Genomic DNA, 25,393 nt, shown 5'->3' on the forward strand with positions numbered 1-25,393 from the left:
GGACACGTGAATAAACATGTGCATAATCCTGGGTGAAACAAAAACATACGTGTTCATATGGAAAAGGAAAAACAAGACACTACAGGTAAATGACATAAACATTTGATAACAGATATAAACATGAATCTATGAAATGTTTATTTTCCAATAGAGGTTTTCTTAAAATATATGTTTACATATGCCATAATGCATTGTTTCCAGTACTGGAATAAACCACAAATATATATATATATATTAATGATATATGAACAGACCTCTTTGTAAGAACCTTCAGAATATAGAAAGATGTAGATCTAGAGATTGAAGATTTCTGATATTTGAAATCTAGAGACACAAACTGGATTAGATTAAATGCCCATATCTGTATTTTGGATGTTTTCTCTCCAGTAGTCTGGAAGAAGGATAGATATGAGACAAATTGACCCGTGCCTGTGGTTCTCACCATGCGTTGGTGTTTAAGAAGTTTCCTCCTGACATTTGCTGACGATGAGTTTTACTTTTCATCTGTTCCTATCTGCAGGCGAGGCGGCCGATCGGTGTCTTTCTGTGGACGCGACTTGTCCCTGCTCCCCTGAGATGGTAATGAGGTTCTCCCAGCAGGCTCCCTGTCAGCGCCCCATCGTGTGGCCTCATCTCTTTTAGCACCGCGCAGCAAAAACAAAGAGGTGGGTGGCGTCCATTCGACCCAGCGGCCTCCGGTCCACCCAGACCAACTGTGCTTCCAAAGAGTGCAGGCGTAAGTGTTTTCCAGCAATGCAAATGAGCAGGAACATTAAAATACACAAGTGCACAGAAGAACGGGGGTTGTGTTAAGAATATGAAATCACAGAACACACATCATTTGATTTTGTCACAGATTCACACAGTGACACAAACTCAAATACCTTCCTGCTTTCAGGCGCCGGGTGCAGGTGAGACACGCCTGCCAACGTTCCCTAGTTGGAGCACTCGTTTGCATATGCAGATGTTAATTACCACTGGAGCTTGTATGGGCCAATCAGCAGGCTGCCGGAACAGCTTGTGCAGCCCCCCCACCACCACCACAGGTCGTCGTTTCCACGGTTACTCCCCTGGCTGATAATAAAGATAATCACCACCGTTTTCCTTCATGGCTCATTTTCTCCTGCTCGCTTCTGAAAGGCCAGAGCGCCGCTGTCTGATTTTCCACGCTGAGCTCTTATCTGCACGCCAGGGCTGAGGACTGGGGCGGGGGGCCAAGTCCACACACCACCTGCCACACACCCACCAGAGGGGACAGATTCGTTCAGTCACAGTCTCTGATGCGGAGCGGTAATGAGTGTGAGATCATCCATCCGGTGTGGTGTAATTGTGGTTAGAATAAAGGCCTGGATGAGAGCGGGGTCAGATCAGATGAGATCAGGTGATGGCTGTTATCACACAGAGTGACAAGGTGCTGAGTCCGGCCTGTTGGGCGACGATGAAGGCAGGGTTTCAAAAACCTTGAAATCAAGGCCCGGGAATCTAAATGGATAGAGAATATCCATCACATACTTTCAGAATTCTAAACTCTTCATGGTTAAAATGACATTTTACATCATCTCTATTTGTCATCACTAACTTTTTATCTCTGTTAACCACAATCTGTTGTCATTACACACTGCCTGTTGCACACTGCACACCTCTTAAAGCAAGCCATCTGTTATCGGCCAATACAATAGATCCAATTCCCGCTCACCGTCTCCCTCCCTTCGTTCGGTCTCCTTCCCCGTGCTTCCTTGAATCCATTGTCCAGATAGAAACGTGCCTGGGATAGCAAGGCTTTGCTTTCGGCACACTTCTTTGAGAATTATTTAAGGCCTCGGAGTTTCTGTGAAATTAATATTTGATGTGCAGGACCTGAGCGTCTCCTGACGAGCCAAGAGCAAGACTTCAGAGAAGGACTGGGTTGAGGTGTATAGCTCCCTGCTTCAAAACACACACACACACACACACACACACACACACCACTCATCAACATACCCCCCCCCCCAAAAAAATTTGGGATTTTGTTATTGACTGAAAGGTGTGAAGGTTGTCTGAACTGATCTCAGATGCATTTTGTCTCTTCTTTTATTTGTCTTCTTCCTCATTCTTTTGGCTCCTTCAAGGTCCGTTTCTATCGGTGGATCTCTCATCCTTTTTACCTCACTGTACGACATGTTGACATGTGTACGACATGTTGACATGTTGACAGGATCATGGCATCTGTCCATTCCATGTTTTCTATGAAGAGGTAAAGAAACCTAAATGAATCTTTGGTCTTTCCTGTTGCCACAAGAGAGCAGAGTTGAGTCATTTAGAAATGTCTTCTCCCCGATGTCCTTAAGCTCAATGGGTTTTACAACCCTGGTCTTTCAGCGCCATCTCGTGGTACATGTGTGGAAGAGCTTTGAGGCTAAACTCCCTTGTAAAATAAATCACACTACTCAAGAGAAGAAGAACTGTATAAACAGCTGTTCATTATTGTTTCAGCAATATAGTTTGATTTCAGAATAATAACAGTTAAAAGTTAAAGTTAAAACATTTTTTGGGGGGAAAACTGATGAATAACATAAACATCTGTTTAATCTGATTTGTTTGAGCTTAATGTAGGTTTAAATGGATTCCTAAGAGCCTATAAAATCAGTCAGTACCAATCTTTGCCAAAAAATTAAAGATACAACTGTCTTGAATCACCTAGTTTTACGGTGACAGTCCACTGTTACTGCTCACAGTGTGACTTAAGTAGTCCAGAGATGAATCCAACAGATACGTGTAATAAGAGCCATCTGGGCAGCCGGCCCGCCCTAATGAATTAATCCCACAGACCTTATCTGGCCATGCGCTGCCAGGACACACACAGTTTATTGTGAACCTGCAGCGTGCCAACACTGTGGTGGTGTGCACTCATCTGGGATCCTGCGTTCCACTTTCTGTGGCTCTTCTCTTTTGTGAGGGATGGAAGGAAGCTCCTGATAGTTTAGAGAGTGAACATCTGAAGCTGTATTCTTGGGTTTCTTGTCCTCATTACTCTCCCTCCATGTGCACTCTTTGTTTTTTCTCTCGTGATAAATACAAAAAGTTACGTAACTTGGACATTAAGGGATGATACATGATTGCGCAATATTGTACAGTTGCACAAACTGGAAAAACAAATCCTAAATATGTGGTAGTGAAATATATGAGCTGTGAAACCTCTTTTGAAGCACTAAATGCTTCAGTCTCATTCTGTGCAAGGGCTCTCTCTTAGGCATCAATATGCATGAACCTATACCAGATAAAGAAGAAAATCTGGATCAGGGATTTGAATCTCCTGGGGGGGGGGGGGGGGTAAGCACCTCTGAGACCCGGGTCGCTCTCAACCTTCACAACCCTCTCAACCTTGAGCATAAATCACTTCCAGATGTCTGCAGAGCCACCCAATCAGAGCCAATTAGGGCTCATTACAGGCCTGTGGAGTTTGCCCTTTTCAAAAAGAAAAAACAGGGAAAAGGACACGAGGAAGCTGGGGACAGAGCAGAGACTCAAAATGAGGTCATGAAGAGACAGAAAGAGAGAGAAAGGAGATGTGGGTGTAAGTGTATGAGAGGACTGAAGGTTTTCCTCCTAACAAGAGCTGGGGTTTTCCCAAAAATGTGTTGCTATGTGGACTAACTCTCCTTGTTGTGTTGTGCGTCAAAGTCCAAGTCTGCATGAAAGGCTGTTCATGAAACCGTTGCACTGTTGTACGTCCCTGCTTTGTGCATTGGGCTTGGGCGGCCGGTGCCATGGGACTGATTTTACGAACAATAGGAGTAGGCTTCCACCAGAGGGGAGTGCTAAAGAAGAACATCTGTAAGGGATCAAGGCAGAGGAGGAGAGAATGGAGGAGGGCTGGTGGGGCTGAAGGAGGGAGGAGGAGAAGGCAGGATTTTGGCATCGCGGTGTAACAACGCAGATCTCTCAGGCATCAAAGTGAGGACGTCATATATCAGAACTAAACGAAGAAGAGAGGAAACATGATCAGGACTGTTTATCGATATATTCGGTCCTCTCCTGTCGCACATATCCAACAGTATTTTGTGTGAAAATTGTGTTTACATGGAAACATTCTTTGGGTTTCTCAGAACATGATGTAATAACAAAAAGGCCTTGGTTATATTTCCTGTTTGCCTCCTCTGGCATTCTGTTCTCTGCAATAGGACCTGTCACTGCTGGTGTCAAGATAACGTGAACGTCATCATCATGTCCTGGACGCTGATTTTCTGGCTGCACGTTTTGTTATCTCACATTTTCTTTTTAGGGTTTGTCAGTGATTTTTGTATCGTAGCGTTTAGTAAATTGCTTGAAGGCTGGAGATCTTTAACTGAACCTGGGACCTTTTGATTTCCTCTGAACACATTTGAGACCTGACCCCCAGACCTGAGAGTGTGGGACATGCTCTTCACATTAATCAGCAGCTTTGATTGAGGTCTGACTGTTGTGTTACGCTCATGTCTTCCTGTGTTTCTCTTTCCACGCCGTTCCCTCGGTGAGAAACTGGACCCTGGTGCTGTCCCGCCATCACGATGCAGAAACACTTGGCCAGGTCTGTGCTGTTTCACACGGTCTTATGTAACGCACATGGAATTCAGCAGGGCATCCAGATAGCACAAGCGACAGGGTTGAGCTTGAATATAAATAAATTTCCGTGTTTGTCATTCATGGGTCATCACCAGGTCTGTCTGCTCACACAGGGCAGAGGGGGGAAGCCTGGCTGTGGGGACACGTCATGCACCAGGAGAATGGCAGGAAACAGAAGAGGAAATTTGATGCGGGGGAACTGATAGATGAGCAGGTCAACAGGATGACGAGGGAGGAGAGGAGCTCAACGGAATGAATGGAGAAGCACAGGCAGTGTCATCACACAAAGACGGAGCATTTTTCATTGTTTCCTCTGCGCAATTGGTCATATCACTTGTGACCCTGTCGGAGAAACTTCTCCAATAGTCATTATTATTATGCCACAGATGGCATCTTGTACTGTCCCACACTGAAATCTTTTTCACATGGACCACGACAGTCATTTGAATCTTTTCATGGAGATTCAGGCTGAATGGGATTTTGCGGATCAGATGAATGGGTTTGAAGGGATGAGGATGAATGAAGAATGTCTCATGCTTGTCTGGGAGGATCTGCTGTGGACTAGGCGGATGGAGACTCAGTCTAGGGGGGGGGGGGGGTCCCGTCGCTGGCACATTTCTGCCCAAGCTGATGTTGGACCCCAGGACAGAAAATATATGGAGAGACATAAGACAAATATACAATGGATTGAGTTGGAAGGGATGAGGAAAGGAAAGACGAAGGGATGTAGGAAGGGATGAGGATGAAGGAGGGATGAGATCTTTGCCTCAATATCCACTGCCTACACTGGAAGCCCTGAAGATATTGGCTGTTGCCCCCAGAGGCTGATTCCGTCATCAGAAACAGACAGGGGTGGAAATATCATCTTAAAGAAAGTTTTGAGTGCAGGTATGAAGATAAAAGCAGAATAACAATGAAATATTCAAACTGTTTTTTCATTGCTGCCTTTAGAAAAATAGATATCTTCTTCATCAGCATTCGATTTGATGATGGATAACACCGCAGCGATAGAAGAGAGGAAATAAGGCCAACCACAGGACTATTATTGGAAACAGCGACAACTCAGCCACTGGATCTCATGCTCTCAAATTCATGCATTTTAGGAAACTGCAAGTTTTGAATGTAACTGACATTACCCCCATATTTATACCTGTTAGCCAGAACAGTCACATGATGTCAGTCATGCTGCCGTGATGACTCCCTCCAGCTGGATCCAAGACAAGACTCGCAAAACAGCAAAACCTCCTTCTGGGAGAAAAATCCAAACAGGTCCCTGAGGGTCAGATTCTCTGCTGCCTTGTGCTGATCCTCGTGATGTCCTGGCAATGCCCCCCCCCCCCCCCCCCCCCCCCCCTCACCGCGGACAGATTCTTTGTGCATGTAAAGTCAAAGAAGTGAAAAGAAGTGGGGAGGAAAAGAAGGAAGAGATGTAACCCTAACCCCTCAGAAATACCCCCTGTCAGGCTCAGCTAATCAGGATTCTTCAGCTGTAAACAGACACACAGGCTTCAGCATAATAAACATAATCCTCCACAAATACATCAAACCAGGAGAGCAGTGAAAATAGATGTCAACTGAAAATGTAAGCATCAAGTTTCAGGTTTATTTCATTGATGTATTACTTTTGTATCCACAAAGACAGGGGGAAACGCATGACGACTGGAAAACACATGTGGTTGAAATAAAACAGTTTAAAACCCAATGAATTAGATGAAAAGAAATACAGTCAGAGAATAAAAGTGGGTCTTAAGATGCATCTTAAAAAAGATGCACAGGCCTCAGGCAGACTGTTCCAGAGCTGAGGAGCTGCTGCAGAGAAAAGCTTTTCCACCAAACTTGTTTTTGTACAAACAGGACACGGTCGTTGTGACGGGTCTGATGAGGGGTGAGACCATGAAGAGATGTTCATAGCCCTATAAGGATGCAAGGAGAGTGGTAGTTTGGACGTAGCCTGAGTGTATTAATGGTTTCTCGTACGTGGGAGGTGATTGAGGAAGGTATGAATATCTGTGCAGCAGTGAAAAGAGATATCATTAGATTGCATGATTCTTTTCAATGTAAAACTACTACAAAAGAAGGAGACCCAAAACTAAACCCTGTGGAACCCCACATGAAATGTTTGCAGGTGCAAAGGATGAGCTGCCGATGGAAACAGTGAAGTCCTTGTTTGTCATGTTTGAATGAAACAAATCAGAGGCAGGCCCAGAGTGTGATCCAGGGGAAAAGTGCAGTCGACACTGTTAAGATAAAGCATTTACCAATTTCCCACAACTCTGAGGAGGGAGGTCATTTTTCACTCGTGCTGCAATGTTCCTGACTGGAATTTCACAAAGCTTTTGTTTCGGGTTAAAAAGAACAGGGTCTGAATAAAAACGACATTTTCTAAAACCTGAGATAAGAGAGAAACTCGGGTAAAATAATATGAAATACTTAGATCAAGACCAGGCTTCCTAACTGTGGAGCACTCAAAAGAAAAGAACTGTTCAAACTCATTGTTGGACTCGGACCAGCTGATTTAGGAACTTTGTCTGTCTGCAATTAAGCGTCCACGCAGCGGTAGAGACACTGAGCAGGACGGGTCCTCCAGAGCCTGGGATTTTGTTTAGAAACAAATCTGTAAACTACTCACAGCTGATTGGGGAGGAATTTGTTGTGGATGGAGCAGAGGAGTGAGCTCCAGAGTTTGTGATGCTATGTAATAGTTATGAGTCAGTTCTTTGAAAACATGGTGAAAATATCCACATACAGTATTTATATCATCATGTCCAGCTCAGAGGCCCATTCATTTTAATGAGGGGTTTACACCATGTTGCATTACACGTGTTTTTCTTTTTTGTATTTAGGTCGTTTAAAATTTTATCTGACTGTTTCACGCCCCTTCATAATGATCCTGTAATGTTATGATACAGGGAAAGAATTATTAGATGTTGGGTTTTATTCCCAGAAATAAAAGTTAAGAGTGTTTCAGTGGTGTCAAGAAGTTTTTTAAACCTCAGCCAAGTTGATTTCTATTAATTGATTAAAATAATTATATTGAGTGTCGTCCAAAACCTATATAAACACATCTGTATGTGATAAAAGATATATTCATGTTACACAACTTTTTGACTGACACTTTGAAAGTGTGGTTCTAAATCATTAAGATGGTGAAATATTTCCCATCAAGTTATATTCAGTTATTCTACACTTCGAGTTTTGTAGTACTAGAAAAATATAACTGTGTATTCTCAGTACAAATCTCTGCACTGTGTTTTCAGGTTGTCGATTCTCGTGAACACTTTAAGGGAACGTCAGTCCAGATCACAGTGACCTCATGTTCTTGTGAACGTGATATATCAGAGAAACCCTTTGGGAATTTCATTAAATTTGGGACAAACATTAACTTAGACTCACGAATGACTTTTGGAGCTCTGGGGTAAAATGTTGGAAAAAACTATTTTTACCTTGTGAACACGTTATCTTGAGAACACTTCAAGAGAATCCTTTCCAATTTTGCACTTAGGTTCCTGAAGCCTCATAGATTATCTGATTTAGATTTGGGTGGTCAAAGATAAAGGTCACGTTGAACTCACAAACGTGTTTTTGTCCTCTTGAACAGGTCAAGTCTGCCACATGGACTCAAATCACAGTATTAATTGTGAACGCCCTGTGCAAACTTTAAAAAGTGTCTGGACGGAAACGCTCAAGGTGAACAGCAGGAGCGCCCCGTTCCCAGACACCAGCCTGGTCTTGGCTCAGCTCAGCCTCGTATGGTTGCATTGTTTGGCAAGCAAGCCTCCAGGCAGTCCTCAAAAACCCAGCGGTGGGACTGCAGTGCTTCCAGATGTGGCCGGCCTGCATCTCTGGAACATCACATCGCAGTGTGAACAAGAGCAGGAAAAACACCCAGCATCACAATCACAACACTACAACTCACCTCAGTGCTGCAGTTTGTCACTTTCTACAGATGTGGTGCAATCATGAAATGTTGCCTGGTTGTTTTATCAATGAGGTCAGTGTGTGTGTGTGTGTGTGTGTGTGTGTGTGTGTGTGTGTGTGTGTGTGTGTGTGTGTGTGTGTGTGTCTGTTAAAGCATTTATAAAAGGCGTGTACAGTACATGTAAGCGTACATGTGAACTTCAGTGGATGACTCAGTGAGGGCTGGTCTTCATCTGTCCAGGGGCGCACAAAAACTGCAGCCAAGTGTTGTGTGTGTAACGCTGCAGGCTTTAACGGGCCAATCAGCATATGTACACAACATGTAGGAGGCAGGACCAGTGCTTCCTGTTTACCAGGTGCATCTTCAACACAGAGAATTAGATCACACTTAGCCTTTTTAACATCTTTCTACAAATTGAGTCAAGCTGAGCTCGGTCGTGTTGCAGATAATCAAGTTTCATTAAAAAACCACAGCCAACGATGATGTGTTGTTTTTTTTTGGTTTGTTGGAGGAATTACACAAAAACTACATGAAGGATTATCGGTGTGGGTCATGAGAGAGCCCTTTTAAAGTATGGTGCGGATCTGGATCAGGGGGTGGAGGCAGGAATTGTTTTTCACTTACTTCAACATAGTGAGAGAATAGTTCATGGATGTTCTATACGGGGAGGTAATCACTCTACCGAGGGCCATTCAACTTTTGAATGTGTTTTCATCTTACACTGAGCCCGTGCTGTTTTGTTCTCCAAGTCACACCAGTGGAAATACCTTGTATTTGTACCTCGTCTACAACATTATCCCTTGAAACTTCCTGACGTGCGACCACAGCCCCTGCACTGCAGACGCCATTGCACCAAAACCTGCAAACTTTTGTGAAAGAGCGGTTTCACAGCAGGAAACGAAGCTGCAGCACAGATAAGGCTCAGCCAGATGTGCAGTCTCACCCACCAACGTTTCATTATGTTCTCTCTGGTGCCCACATGTGTACGCACACAAGGACATGGGAGGAAGCTTTTGGGGGAAACGGGTAAGCAGCAGGCAGTTAGAGAAGGGGTGTGGAAAGAGAGAGAGAGAGGGAGAGAGAGAGAGAGAGAGAGAGGGTGAAGGAGTGGGGCCATATAAAGAGCAAGAGAACACAAGCCACGCTTTATCCTGCTTGACTGTCCCGCTCACTCAGACCTCACAGGAAACTCCCAACCAGCTCCCCCCCCTGCCCTCAGACTCGCTCACCCTTTACTCACCACACTTTTTTGCTTTCACACACAGTCCCACCGGCTGCTCTGAGTCCGTGCAGAGAGGATGGCTGCGTCCATGTGCAGAATGAATTGGCTCTGGAGGAGGATGGCTGGAGTCCTGGTGCTCTGCGCTCTGTTGCTCAGCAGTGAGTACTCTTCCAATCATTATTCACATGTTGATTATTTTCTTTTGTTGCCTGTGGAATTTTTTTTTTTTGCTTTTGTTTAAAAAAAAATCGTGGATACCACAGATGCACATTCAGTTTCACACAATGAAGCATGTGTGTACATCGACCGAGACCCTACACACACGCTAGCTGGGGGGGGGGTTCTGCTTTGATGTGTTTTTACCATGAGGGTGCAGACAGATGCAGAGAGGAATGGTTAGCAGGGGTGCAGCTGCAGACACAAAGGGGTATGTTCAGGGGTGGAAAGTTGCAGTTGAGAGTAATTATGTTTTACATCCTGCAGTGCACCTGGGTGGAGCTAACATGTGTCTGGATGCACGTAGAAGGATTTAAACCACAAACACACACGACTTTATTCTTCACTACGAGCAGAGTCAGATTGGTCCTATGTGTTGCGTGTTGTTCTGTACATGTCTGCATCTCTGCTGAGTTGTAAAGATACTTCAAGCGCATGTGATCTGCATGTGTGCTCCATACAACAAAGCGACCGCAGAACACATGGAGTCATCAGAGAGCAAACTTGCATCTGTAAACATCTGTCGCTGCAGACGTGCAAACAGTAAATGTATGAGTGTGTGTGTGTAATCACGTGGATGTGAGTGGACTCACTGGTCCACGTTGGAATCAGTCTCGAGGCCTGATGCTAATTGCAGGGTGATGTATGGCTTGGGTAGCGTTGCTTCCTCGCTGGTTGTGAAGCAGGACTGGTTCTAGTAACGACTTCTGCAGAGCCGCCGGGACCCATCTATGGGCAGAGGTGTGGTAAATGTTAGGAGTGACCTTGGAAGGGCTGCAGGAGGGGGTGTTCCACACTGATGAAAATAACCAGGGGTTTACTTTAAAAGGGAAAAGATCATGAGATGGCGGAACATGTTCGTAGTTTGCACAATAAAATGGCACAGTGCATACCGTCTGCATCGGCAGCTTAACAGATGGTAATTAGATTTACATGGAAATCGAATTACTCCAGGATCTCCCCACCAAGAAATTAAAGCCATGATACAGGAACAACATTTTGAAACACGTCTGAATATCAGTTGTGGGATTTGTTCTGTTTGTTGTCTGTGAAGCAGCCGTTCTAGTGCAAGTCTATCATTTTTGATCATCCCAAATATTAGACAAGACGTAGTTTATCTGTGTTGTTTTCCTGTTTTAAATAGAAATTAACTATGTTTTAAATATGAACTTGAAATGGGATCTTTCACTTACATCCCTGTTTTGGATTTTCGCAGCTTCTGATTTCCCCCTTTAAGAATTTCACAAGTGTGTTGTCCCGTGTGTGTCCAATCATCCTCAATTATTCACCACATCCAACAGCAGCCCTCCGCTCACATGCTCCTGCCACACTGTTGACACTTGTGTCCAACTAGCATTTCAGCGTGAATGTGCAGGAGCAAGGTCACATTTGGCTCTGAAAGAAGTTTTGTCTCAGTTTATTATACTGCTCATAACGATTTCTTGAATCTAGATCACGCCACTTTATCGTCATACCTCCTTTTTCTATTTTTGTTTTTTTGTGTTTGGCATATTTTGCACCAACAGCCAAGTCACAAGAGACGCTCTGTCTCCTCATTGACTCTTTTTACAATATATGACTATGTGACTGCAGCGGTATATGGGTCAGAGGTCTGTGTCTTATGACGTCAATATTCTCAAACAAGGACACAGACAGTTTTAATGATTCACGCTCCTTTATGACCGTCTCGTTCAGATGAAGAACACTCTTTGTCAAGGAGCCCTCGCCCCATTTTTCCAGTTTTCATTGAAACTGATGAAGTTTAATTCCAGGGTAAAAAAGCTTGATTGGGCAAATCTGTGATAAAATATTTAAATAGGTCACCAAGAAGTGAGGAATCAGATTTACTAGAAAAACTTTCCCATCAAACATATATGTAAATAGGGGTCATGTCTTATCTCCGTCCATCTTTGTGATTTTGTGATAAAAAAATAAATATTCTCTAATTAATTCCACATCAGACTTTTTATTATATATTTCCTCATATCGCATCATCCCAAAATAAACCATATAACAGCAAACTCATTTCACAGAGGCTTTGGATGTAGCACTCGACCAGATGGAGAACAAATCTGACATCAAGCCAAATCAAAGGCGAGCTGACATCACACACCACCGTCACATGTCTGCGTTGTGTGCATCTACAGCTCACTTGCTAACATCTGTAACATCTGCAGCCGCAGAACTCATCAGTAGAAACACTGATTCAGACGAACAGGAGCACGAGGACAACAGAGCGGATGTGACGGCAGGAGACGAGATCAGAGCCTGCCGTGCGCTCGATCGGTGAACGTGTTTGACTCTGGTTTATCGGAGCAAACATCCTTGTCACATTCGAGCAGGCTGAGCACCCGGACTCCCTGGCAAACACAGATTTAGTTTATGGCTCCTCTTCCCATGGCTGTCTCTCAGCAGTTATGCAGTCGTGCAAATATGTAGCGCTGAAATGGGCATGCACTGCGATGTTGGATGATGTCATGCAATGCGTCTTGGAGTATGTTAGAAGCTGTCTCTCTCTCTCTCTCTCTCTTTCTCTCTCGCTCGCTCAAGGTTTCGAGGGGGAAAACCCGGGCTTTAAATCTGCTCCGGAGACGGAGAAAAACATCTCGTCTCGCTCATTTCAGGCTGTCATCTGCTCTGGTTTTCTTTTATGAAGTCAGGGCCTCGGGCAGAGCTGAATGAGCTGTGACAATTGCTGTTACAATATACCACATTAAACCACGGTATTCGCTCATGGTTGGGATTCCGAGCTTGGCGCGCATGTGCACGCACAGAGTCAGAGCTCAGTAGATGTTCTTTTGTTTACCTCGCACTCGATCGATACATGTCGTTCAAAAATGGCACAGATCCTAAATGCCGATCGGATTTTCGCAAAGGATGTGAATTTGTTTTTCCAAATCCAACCTTTATTGTAGACACAGAGAGTTTATCTCAGTTTGTCAGACAGCTTCGCCCCTGCCAATGTAAACAGGCACAGAATGTTGCCCCTCTTTCTCAGGGCCCTCAGCTATTGACCGGCATTCTTTCAGTCCCAAGCCGTGATGAAGTTCTCTTCACGTCATCTGCTGGAGGGCGTGGGTCTCTTTTATGTAAGCTTTGGCAGATAGCGGGCTTATGTCAGCGCGGGTGTGTGTCCACTGGGGCTCAAGGTTACGGCTGAGGGGCCACGTGAGCTCTCAGAGTAATTAAACCTGGAGCCTGTGTTCTGTCAAACTGTCGATGAGCGAGTCTACAACTGAAATCATTCAAATATTCTCAAGACGTGATGACTTTTGTTATCTCATCTGCCAGCTCTCATCAGAGTGTCCTCCCCTTACAAGGGATTCTTTATTTGAATCCGACTCCATTCCAAAGAAAACACATTTATTAAGGATAAGAAAACTAAAACCAGCGACGCCACCAACTAAGTGATCATCCAGGAAAAGGAGTTGACTGAGAAACAGATCGTCGAGCAACAATATTTACCTAGTGGAACAATCTTAATGAAAAGCAGACGCCGCTTGCATTCAAATCTCACTTTTCCAATTACTGCTGTACTGGTGAGCTTATTGTTCCTTGTTCCCCTGGCACCCCGCTGCAATTTTACAGCTGTTTGGTTTTACCAGCAAAGAGGAGGAGGAGGGCGGGAGAATAAAAGTCGCCTTCTCCTCCTGATTGTGGGGGTCTCCGGGGCCGACAAACTGCAGATATCACTGCTCGGATGAAAAACCACCCCCTCTGTTTTATCGGTCCTATAAGACTGAAGTGTGTGTTCTTTGGAAGCGCTCTCTTCCTTCTTCTTGTGTCATCCCAGCGTTTTCACACTGGCTCAGAACTTGAACTACAGCAACAGCTCAGTGATCCTCCGTGATTGATCCCAGGATTTTGCGAAGTCAAACACCAGTAGAGAGCAATCGAGGCAAAGAAGCACTTGAATGCGCGCTGGATAACCAGACAGGGCTGTCTTTATGGAGGGGGATAGTGGATACCCTGGGGGCTAAAAGCACTTAATGAGCCTTGACTGAGGCCTTTTGACTGCCAGAATAATTGCTCCTGGTAATTCATGTTCAGTAAAAGCCATGTTGTTGCAGCCAAGCTTCTTACAGTAATTGAAAACACAAGACTGTTTTGACACTATGTTCATTTGTACTGTATGTGGGTGCATGTAGAGAAACACAGTGTGTGATTCCGTGCAGAGGAAACTGCAGTTTAGTGTTTGACTATTGGTATTATTTCTCAATCGCCCTCTCCCACTTTGTCTCCCTGGCCTCAGTCATATCAGAACCAGATTGTTTTGGGCTCTATAGGTTTTTATATCCTTTTACAACCTCTCCCCACACAGTCTCATGTAAAAACAGCAGCTGGAATCTGTCCATGGACATCTGCTGCTGAAGCCCAGTCCTGGTTCTGAGTCAGGGAGGGGAGCAGCGAGCTGCTGCAGCCTCTCGGAGCAGCTGGTGTTTCCAGTTTCTAATCTGCTAACAAAATGGATGGACTGTTATGGAAACAGGTTTTAAGTTTCACTGCCCTACTAAAACTATTTTAATGACTGAAATTAGGGGTTGAATAAAAACAAGGGTCGGTAGCTGCCATCAATCATAATGTTACCTTCTCATTCCTCCTTTTCTTTCTGTTTGGGTTTTAGAAGTGGTCCAGTAACAGTGTGCATTAAGGACAGACAGAAATGTAAGCTTGTGTGTGAACCACTTAACCACAGAGCCCTGCAGGCTCTCTGCTGTGTGTCTGTGTTCCTGGTGCATGTTATCTGCAGCCCTCAGCGTGTTCACCTCTGCAGAGGTCACTGCACGTCGTGTGCTGTTACAGCCACATCCTGTTATAGGTTGTGCATGAATAACATTCCAGATCTGTTGTTAACTCCTCTTTGTGCTGTTTTCAAAATGATCTCCCCTGTTTTGTTAAGAAACACCAGGGGTGTGGGCCGGGTGGAAAGGGTCAAGTTTTGCCACTCGTCCGCTCAGAAACCAAAATAGTTCTCACGTTCAGGAATCCGAGTGGTTTATTCACTGGAATCACTTTTTCCCAGATTGTCCCTGGAGAAGGAAGTAGTAGTGAAGCGGAGCGGGTTTGTTCTCTGTGGCTTCACTTGGTGGTCGAGTCTTTGACAGTAGTGCCGTCTTTTTTAATTTTTTCTTGCAGAATGTTTATGCTATGAGATCGCAGTGATTCTTAGAGGATGGTGTCCTGGAAAGAGGAAACAGAGCCATGTGTCAACACAAACATTTTTGTAATCGATGAATCATTCGAGTAATTCATGAATCACAGTAACATTTTATGCATTCGAGCCTCTCAAATGTGAAGACTTGCAGCTTTACCCTCTTTGAGTTCGACTTCACTTCTTGACACATGCAACGAGCATTGTTTGCCTTAATTGTCATTTTATGGAATAAAGGAATCTCACTTGTCCATTTTGTTGGTAGCTGCTCTAAGTCCACCGGAAGAGCTCCTGACTCAGCTGAGGTGACATTTAGAAAAAGAAAGAAATGGATGAGATGAGACTTGAGTCGTGGATGTGTGGCGACAGCAGGGTGGGACTCATTACGACAGCCAAGTTGTTTTCTCAGTGGTCTGGGTGGAGGCTGAAGCTTCTCCTCCTTACGCATGATGTCACCGGTCTGACAGCTCTGTGCCAGTGCAGCACATGTGCAGGGAGGGATGGACGGAGTTCCCCGAGGAGACTTTACCGCAGCTGCGCCGTTCTTCAGCTCATCAGGACTCCTCCCCAGTGTCCCCAGAGAGGAAGCAGGCCTCATCTTTTAACACCAGAAGTGAGAGACTCTGTTTGTTTTTGCCGCCATGTCCTCAAGTCAAACGCTTCACCCTAAATCTGAGCGCTGCAGTAGGTGATTACATGGCAGAGAGACTGGGACAGGCTGTGAGCGACACAGATGATATCTGACGTGAACTCACACTCACACAATCTGCTTGGCTGTGATATGCACAGTGCAGCTATCAGTTCACTGCTGCAGCTGAAGTGACCTCACTGATTTTAAACTGCATCACCACAGGCGCCACCGGAGCAACAAGAAAATCAAAAATCCTTTCAAAGGCCGAACTAAGAGTGAAAAAGAATTTTTATTTTTGTAGCTGCGGCCGTCGCTTTCGGAGGTTATGATAACAGTTTATCACAGAAGTTTGTTTTGTTCGTGATCTCTGTCTACCTCAGAGTGAAAACACTTGTGCTGCATGGGCGGAGAAAGAAAGGAGAACTGTTGAGCAGGACAGAGGAGTCAGGGCAGGAAATCAAGCTGTGTGCTGCAGAGCTGGACCTGAAACTAAATGGAGCTCGCTAAGATCAACAAAAATGACCTCATTAATTTCATCATGTTGTGTGCATCAGCTGCCCATTTTTATGTTTCCAATGATGTGTGTTTTCCCTTGTTTTGGCCTAACACACGTGTCAGCTACATAGGCCTTATGTGTGTATGTGTGTGTGTGTGTGTGTGTGTGTTGAATATCTTATTCAAGGACACTTTAGAATCCGTGTCAGGGATTGAACCACCGACCCTCTGGTTAGTGGACGACCCTTTCGAACCATAGCCGCCCTGTGCGTGCATGCGTTTGGGTGTGTTTGTGAATCAGTGGTTCAATTAAGAGTTGGAGGACAGTTGAAAAGAGGTTTTTCTGGAAGGAAACAGAACCATATGTAAAACTTCAGAATCCACCTTGTCGTCTCTCGTCCTTGCTCTCCCCTGAGTTCACTGTTGCCTGAACATCTTGGAAGTATACGATTTACCACCCGAAGCACTTAAACCCAGGAAACCTCACATCTGTATGTGTTTGACTTCATCTCGGCCTCGTAATTTGATTCATCAGTGTGGACCACCACATTCTGTATTCTGGAATTCAAGGAATGAGTGATGATGTGCATTACAGGCTTCTCCATATAATATAGATCTTAATATCCAGTGTGGAATTCTTGACAAGAGTCCAGTTTATTTAAAGACCTGATGTCTAATATATTTATCGTGTAACTGACGTTTTAAGTGGCCTACGTTTCTAGAAGAACAAGTGCAACACTTTAGTAATGCCTGTTGCTGTTTTATAAATCAGAAAAAAAACATTCTCAGAGGACTACATAAACCAAATCACAGTCGTCATTTGCCAATTAAATATTTGCATTCATCTTGCCCTATATTTGTTTTTGCCTTGTCCAACTCCGGGCAAAGGAATGCAGCATCAGATCTGTTGCTCACAGAACCAGGCCCACGTCACATCCCCTCTTTAACCGATTTAGTTCTCTACATCTGGCACGGCTACACACCACACACCACGTCAAAGCCTGGAACACCCAGGCTGAGCGCTTCAAGGAGGACAGCCTGGGAAGGAAATCCACTTGATGTTGCCCAGTAGTGGAGACAGTAGTGAAGGGCAAGATTTACTTGAACTCAGTGGTTGCATATATTCTGCAGACTCAGCCGTGTTGCTTTCTGCAGAGAGACGGAGGTTGTGTTTATGGAGCAGAGTGTGTGTGTGTGTGGGTTCTTCTGCGTTGAGACAAGATGTCCAGAGGCTTCGTGCTGATGCTGTGGGGCCTGACTGGAAACACACTGACGTTTGTGACACAGCTGTCTGAGGTGGTGGAGCGCTGCTGTGTATAAACCTCTGATTGCATACTGCAGAGTTTAAGCATGTGACAAGTGTGTTTATGTTGTGTGTCTGTCCATGTGCATGTGTGTCCATGAGCATATGCTTAGACAGTGAAGAGCTTTCAAAGAAATCACAGTTCGTATTTGTCAGCAGAATCAAAATCGCAGTTGATAAAATTCAAACAATACGCAGCCCTGGCCTGTTAGGAAACATAATATCACCGTGGCCATCAAGGAACTTATTCCAGTTTGTACAAGTTTGTCATGTTTATAGGATTTCAAAAACACACTAAACAATCTAAATCCGACACAGTTATATAATTGCTTCTACAACCAAATAATGAGAGTGGTGCACCAAACAGATTTCCTCTGAGTGCAGCATAGTTTTGGTTCGATGTTAAAGTGTTTACACGCTGTACTGGTTTCCTTCCTCACTGAGGGGAGGTGATTGGACAGGAGGAAATGTTTAAAGGACTCTAGGCCTCGTTAGCGTCTGGAGAAGTTTAGCTCTCTCTTTCTGATTGGTAGTTTGATCCCTGATTGGGGCCTCAACACACACAACGATACGACTTCATGGCTTCGGCAGAGAGATCAGGGGAGATGGGCTCGGGTGTATAGAAAGAATTTATGTGTGTTGATATCGCAAGTTAAAATTACTAACCCCACACTGAAAGAGTCCGACAACAATTGGCTGCATCAGAATTTGTAGAACTTTCCTGTGTCAGAGTGAATGAATCTGGAGTGAACAGGCTGTGACCTTTTCACTGAGTAGTTTATTTGCATAGGGTGCAGACGGTGAGAATTAGCCCACATGTGACCACTAATTAGCAAACACACATGCTAAAAGGTTGTGCCATCACAGCCAAGCCGTTCAAACCAACCCTCTGCCCTCATTTACTCATTCCACCGAGTGTGTGCTTTGAATTTTATCCCAAAATACCAAACATTTTATAACATGAGAAGAAATTGAATAGCTTGGATTCAGAGAATTTACCGGTATTCTAGGATTGTGATTTTCTTCCCCTGAATATTTAACATTAATAGTCCGTCAAGTGGATTCAGACGACATCATCAAAAAGCTAAAAGCCGATGCATTTCATTAAAAATCTGTTCCACCTCTCCTGCACCTTACCTGCAGACAACGAAAACTTGCTCAAAGGCTCTCAGCCCCAAAATCTTGTCTCTCGACCACAGATTCCGCATTTTCACCTGCAGAATCTGTTTTTAGGGATTAACTTCCCTCCATGACACCCCCAAAAGACCCAGATTCTCGTGAACTGAAGTAGGACAAAGACATCACAGAGTTATAAGATGTTTGGAGGGGCAGTGTTTGTCTCCGTTAAGTTTGACAGGGGGCCCACGGTGTCTGACTCTTCAAATCCTGGAACAAAAAGTTTTAATGTACAGAGCAGATGTTTTCATCAAAGAGCTTTGAGTCATCAGATACATTTCAAACTGTTAATGTTGCTCTCTCTCTCTCTCTCTCTCTCGTTCTCTCTCTCTCCATTCCTTGCAGATGAGGTGATATGTCAAGAAGACGCAACAGTAGAACCCCCCGCCATATCTGACGCCAATCCCACCTCAGGAGCCAACGCTGGTAGGAGCCTTGATAAATGAGATATGAGATGAGCAGTGGGGTCCTGGCTGTTCTGACAAGTTATTTTAAAGTTCAGATTTCGGTCGCCTTCACGTGTCATACTGTCCGTCCGCCACGTGCCTGTGTATAACATCTATGTATGTGGATTGTGTTCGTAGCGACCGATGCTGCTGCTCCAGATGCTGTTACTCCAGATGCTGCTGCTCCAGATGCTGCTGCTCCAGGTGTGTCAGCTGCCCCGACCGCAGCTGACCCTGCGACGGCAGCAGGTCAAGACGCTGCAGCCTCTGGGGCTCCTCGAGAGAGATCACTCTCACCAACAATTATAATCATTGCAGCCAATCCAGACAGCATGGACACGTCAGGGTCCACTGTGGCCCCCTCTGACAGCAACAATAATGGAGTTGCACCCATCGAGGTCGTTCATTTGATGCTGGTGAGTACCTGCCTGTTAAACGTTCAAACGGGGCCTTTCTACTTTTCACCTATTTCTGTAAAAGATACTGAATTTATTTTTTTTTAATGGATGCTGAGGCGTCTTCTCCTGAACTCATGTATCGATCTGTCTCCCCAGCCTGAAGTGAAGTGTGTTGGAAAAGACGTCATCCCAGAGGGCAACGCCGTCAAGGCTGTGGTGGCGACTGATGATTGTGTGAGTTTATCGTTACAATGTGACTCATGTAAAAGTACGATTTCAACCTACCGCCACCACGACAGCAGGATCCTGCCCCACTGCCACACACAGGCGGCATCGAACCAACAACCCGCTGAGATTTTGGCCTTGCAACATTTTAAACCTCGGTGAACTGAGGGCTGAGGACAGTCGCCATCTCCCGTGTCAGAGTAATCCACTGATCCAGAGTAATCCAGCAGCATCTAGTGACACATTCTTTTCTTACCAGGATCTTTATCACCCCCCCCCCCCGCACCGTCCAGAGAAAATAGCTCACTCTTCGTAGGAGAATAAGATTAATGTGCTTTTAAAGAGCTACAGTTGGAAATACAGCCCCTGATACAGGCGGATCTTTTCTCAGACATTCCGCGGGCGTTGTAAATCTTGAGACTGTGTTCCTGGCAGGAGATAAATGAAGAGGACGACTAATGTTTCCTCTCCTGCTCCGAGGTCCTTAGGGCAAGAGGAGGACTTGCAAGGGTGTGGTTCAATTTAGCGTTTTTTTTTTTTTTTTATAAGGCAAAAAGCTTTTACTACCATAAGAGGTGTTTTTCAGGTTTTGTCCCAAGAGGAAGACAGGGAGTTAGATATATCCACCTCGTATTCGGAGACGTTTTACGACACAATTATGGTTTTCTATTCCACTGTTAAAGCCTAATTGTGGCAAAGCACAGCAAAAGTTGTACAACTGTCGGTCCAGGTGCACAGAGGCGGCGACGCAGCAGGTCAGATCCTGGTCTGCATATTTTACATCAGCCTCCATTTGGGTCCTTACTGTAACATCCACCGAGCCAGGACCAGCTGCAGAAGTCATCTGTCCAGCTCGGCCTGAAACTAAACATGGCGCACAGTGCCAGAGGTCTGAGCCAGATGTTGATTAGTTCAAAACCAGTGAATGGCTGGATGAAAGAGCTGGAAGACATTCAACAAAGCAACAATGCTGCAGGGTTGTTCAAAAATCAAAACGATCTTCCTCATACCTGCACTATGCATTCATGAATATTTCAGTGTCACAATAGACCTTTGTGCTGTTGAAGCGTCTTTATCGAAATACCATGCAAATTACCGTGAACTCGTCTGAACTCCAGGCGGCGGTGCCACGTAAGGTCAACCACAGCGAGTATGAGATTCCTGAGAGTAAGACGAGCAGCATATGATGGGTCACAAGTGACACAGACAGATGGACGAGTGAAGTGGGTCCACGGGAGTGATTTTTCCTGTCTTCCGCCCTTCCTCACAGATCTGGATGTTACGACGGAGTCCAGCTGCGGGCCCACTCCCAACTAACTGAGGATTCGGGGGTTTGCTCATAGTGGTCCTCTGGGAACACTGAGAGCTGTCTGGATCGCATTACAGAAAATAAAAAGCGCGTTCCCAAATCACAAAGCGTAACGTTGTGCAATGAGGTGATATCATAGTTCAGGGTGAAGGTGAAACAAAGAAGGTGTGGTCAGCAAGTTTTCCATCCAACTGCTTTTTGTCTCCATTACGCACACGGAGGAGCGCTGAGCGCTGATGGTCAGGAACATCACATTTTCGGAGCACGCAAAAAAGCCATACACTGAAAATGTGGAATTTGCTTGCAAGTTGTGAGTTCAGTTAGTTTTCTACAATCAGGGAATTCATTTCTTCAAGATTAATTCTCGTTATTGCTCGTCTGGGTTTATCCAGTTATTGATTGTACGAGTGAACACTCATCTTCTTCCATCCTCTCTCACAGGAGGCAACCAAACAGATTATTCTGTCAAACCCTGCAGGCTGGTGCCACAGCAAAAACTGTAATCTAGAAATCTTCCAAGATGGCAACAATGTGCTGGTGGCCAGTGATGATGGTGGGTACTGATGACACAAATACAGAAAATTTACTTGCACTTGAACTGTTTCATTTATTAGTGACATGTATGTGTACTTTGGTTTTGGATTTTGTTTTGCGCAGCAGCACTAATTTATTTCTAATGTTTGTTACCCCTGCAGCTAAGTTGAAAACTTTGGCTGAAGCTCTGCAGAGTGAACATTTGAAAGACAAGGTAAGATAAAAGATACCAACGTGAATGTGATGGTGCAGAGGTGAAATAAACTTAATGCAGGTTCCTACGAGTGAAATTAACTCACGCTCACGATAACCTGTTTTATTTCTCCTTTGATTTCTCAATCAACATAAAAATCCACCGATGAACCTACTTCTTCTGACCACGATTTCATCTTTTCCCTGTTGTTCTCAGCTGGGTGTGACAAAGATTGAGACCCCGTCATCGTCAGGTTCCTCTGTATTCGTTGGAATTCTGGTCACCGGTCTGCTCGCTGCCCTCGCGATCACTGTCGGTTACTTTAAATGCCAACGCAGGGCCGACCCCAAGGGAGTGAGGCTGGTAAGAACGTTTTCTCGTGTTCTCTTAAGAATTTATGTACAATCTGCTGCACTGCATGTCCCGCCGCCCCCCCCCCCCCCCCCCCCCCCCCCCCCCCCCCCCCCCCCCCCCATGCATGCTCTATGAGACCTAGATCGTTCAGCATTCAGCCAATGAAGTGAAAAAATCATTGCGTGGATTTAGCTTTTCGTGCTGATCTTTCTGATTTCTGTAATAATCGTTCTAAAGTAACGCTCATCTATGTGTCTTCGAGCACAGCTGTAATTATACATCCTGCAGCACTGCATAGATTTACTTGGGCAAGGTTCACGTCTTACAGCATCTGGAATCACAACAGGTCGATTCCCTCAGTTCCTGTCTGTGATTTAATCAGGGAACGTTGCTGGATAGTTATCAGAGAGAATTCGCTGCAAGTGTTTCATTTCCAAAGACCCACACCCTCCTCGCCGCTGCTTTATTCATCTGCAGAGCTTGTTTTTTCATCCCGCAGCTGTTTCTCTGCACCATTCTTAATATCACATGACAGCAACCACATTGAAGGGTGTGTTTGTTTCTGAGGAACAGAGTGGGGGTGAAGGGATGCATCTGTGTGCAGAACTGTATCTGATCATTAAACTGTGTAATTTTTAACATCTAAAGATTATTTTATCGACCAACCGAGGAACTCTGAAGGTGTATGCCTTACATTCAGAGTATTATCGTTTGCTCTAAACAGTTGAACTGTATGAGTTGCTGAAGAGGAGATTTCTGGCTCAGTATGAGAAGAACATCTATGAACTTTAATACCCAATACATTTGTTATTGGAAACTATTGTTTATATCTGTAGGCAACACAAAGGAAAGTGTCTAGAATGAACGAAGTGGTGCAGACAACATTCACAGTTCTTCATGGTGACTTTTGGTGAATCAAAGGGAAATCTACATGGCATCGTAACATAAACACATACGTGTGTATTTTGGATGTTTTCTGTTGCCCAAAGCTTTAAAAACATTGGTTTTGCCTGAAGTGTCTGATGAAGAAAGATCTTTGTTCTGTTAAAGACAGAGTTAGTGAAGTGGTAATGATCTCCACGTATTTTCCATCCAACAAGTTTTTGGATTTGTTCTGTATTTGTAGGCGGAGGAGGCCTATCCAGTGGATCCGGAGAACCAGGGGAACACCCTTGTGTCTGTGGCCCCCCTCAACCCCCCTCCAGAAACTCAGGAGAAACCCAGCGTCAACGGAGAGTCCCCCGAGCCGGCCAAGACCGAGCCTGCTCCTCCTCCCACCAACGGCCATTCCACCGCCAAGACAGCAGACACAGAGCTGTGAAGTAGACGACCGACGAATGGCAGCCCAGGAACTACCCCCCCACAAACACAACCCCCGTCCACACACACACCTCTGAAAACTCACCTCCTTTTTCTGAATCCCCCCCACCCCCAAGTGCCTCAACAAACATCAGGAAACCTAGTCTGATGATGACAATGACGATGACGATGAAGGCTCAGTACCCGGGTCGTTGACGGCCGTCAGGCTGGAGGCGAGAGAGCGGAGAGGGCGGAGTTCAGGGTGTGTAGTTTAGCGATAATCAACACTGGCTCCCGTGACGTCTGCAACCTCTGGAGTCACATTCACGTGCTGTCAACACCCAGCAGGGTCTCGTGCTCGTCGTCAGCCTTAAAGCTTCAACCAAAACCCTTGATTAGGAAAAACAAAGAATAAGCTCATAAATGAAATTGTTCCTTGGTTTATTGAAACAACAGACAGACAGATTGACAGGAGAAAAAGAAACACGGTGCCTTGAAATCTGTTTACAAGCTTCTCGGAGAGAAACTCCATCAGGCTTTCGTCTTGTTCATCTGATTGAATTATTGATGTGTGCGAATGTGTGTCAAATCCTGCACGTGTGGGTCAACATGTACTTGCATCTGTACTGTAAATTTCCATACGTGCATCTACACTTTTTTTTTTTCTGCTCACTGTATGTACTGTATGCATGATTGATGTGGAGCCATGGGTTTGAATGTGCATGTGACATTTGCCTTTAAATATGTACAATTTTGTAAAATAAGTCGAGTGGCGGCTCACCGAGTTACGGCCGCTCTCCTGAACGACGAGGACGGAGTATAGTATTAGAATTCACCAATCTGCTACTGCAAAGTGAAGTGACATCACAAAGTTAACGCAAAGCTCATCCATTGTCAGTATTATTCTCTTTTCAATATACTGTATAAGCTCTTTTTACTCTCAGTATTCTATTGATCAGTGTGTATGGTATGGTGACTCTGTCTTGTTTTTATTCTGTGTACTTTCATTTTTGTGCCAAAGAATTTCACTTCATAGCTTGTGTTGTACTAAAACACGAACTCTCTGGCACCTTTACAATGTTTGATCCAGGTCACATACGATACACAAAGATGCTCGAGTGCCACGACGGCGAGAAAGAAGCAGCTTGTGGTTGAAATCTGTTGTTTTTTCTTTCCTTTGGTTTATAAACTAAGACAAACCAGAGAGAAAAGCACAAAAAGGAAAAATGTATTTTATTTTCGTAGAACTAGAACCAGCAAGATAAATGAGATGTCTCACATTAATTCTTTCCTTTCAATTCATTTTCGCTTTTCACTGCTAACATTCCAGTGTGATTATTTCATTCTTCCAGCGGTTTAAATTTGATTTAACGTGAAAAAAATAAAAAGTAAAAAAGTAAACAACTTTTGATGAACTGTCGTTTTTATTCTAAAAGAAAAACAAAGGAGTAAAACGTGCACAAACACATACGTGTGTACTCTAACACGCCTGAAATTTAAATCCCACACAGCCCATAAGGTCACACAGCTGGTTTGGATTAGAAGTAGTAATGACATCACTTCACACTGTTTTGTCTTGCATGGTTTGGGTGGGGCAGTGAAAACATCCCCCAGCTGCCTTTCCTCCACACGCTCATGAGCTCCATGTCACTGCAGCGTCCACTCACTCATCCATCACGTTGTATATTTAATTTTTCATCCTGTCGTCATCCACATGTACATGACAGTGTGACCGAGTTCATTTCCCATCAGTTCACACCCTCTTTCATCACTAGATCAGGCCCGATGTGAATTCCCACCCTGCCCTGACCCTGGAAAATATTTCCTAAAGGCCATTCAGCGGCCCCGTGAACCAGTCCCGTCTTCACATTACGCCACAACTGCACAAGAAGCACATAACATAGATGTAAATATATTGAGTGGAGTGTCGTCATCTATAA

At 44.6% G+C, this 25,393-nt stretch overlaps 1 protein-coding gene across 1 annotated transcript; it reads left to right on the forward strand.

The window, feature by feature from the left end:
- Nucleotides 1-9,643: 9,643 nt before the first annotated feature.
- cd34 (CD34 molecule) lies at nt 9,644-24,857 on the forward strand. The gene is made up of 8 exons (XM_020105006.2): nt 9,644-9,880; nt 19,041-19,121; nt 19,280-19,557; nt 19,696-19,773; nt 21,515-21,626; nt 21,769-21,821; nt 22,017-22,163; nt 23,281-24,857. The coding sequence occupies exons 1-8, from the start codon at nt 9,799-9,801 to the stop codon at nt 23,473-23,475; spliced, it is 1,026 nt and encodes a 341-aa protein (XP_019960565.2). The 5' UTR covers nt 9,644-9,798; the 3' UTR covers nt 23,476-24,857.
- The last annotated feature ends 536 nt before the right edge of the window (nt 24,858-25,393 follow it).

This window comes from Paralichthys olivaceus, chromosome 6, assembly GCF_024713975.1.
Source record: "Paralichthys olivaceus isolate ysfri-2021 chromosome 6, ASM2471397v2, whole genome shotgun sequence".
NCBI classification, from domain to species: domain Eukaryota; kingdom Metazoa; phylum Chordata; class Actinopteri; order Pleuronectiformes; family Paralichthyidae; genus Paralichthys; species Paralichthys olivaceus.

Excerpts from the sequence above, each read along its gene's own strand:
- cd34 (XM_020105006.2), top strand. The coding sequence starts at position 9,799 with ATGGCTGCGTCCATGTGCAGAATGAATTGGCTCTGGAGGAGGATGGCT. Across the intron at positions 19,122-19,279 it reads CACCTCAGGAGCCAACGCTG|CGACCGATGCTGCTGCTCCA; the intron begins GTAGGAGCCTTG and ends TTGTGTTCGTAG. Across the intron at positions 22,164-23,280 it reads ACCCCAAGGGAGTGAGGCTG|GCGGAGGAGGCCTATCCAGT; the intron begins GTAAGAACGTTT and ends CTGTATTTGTAG.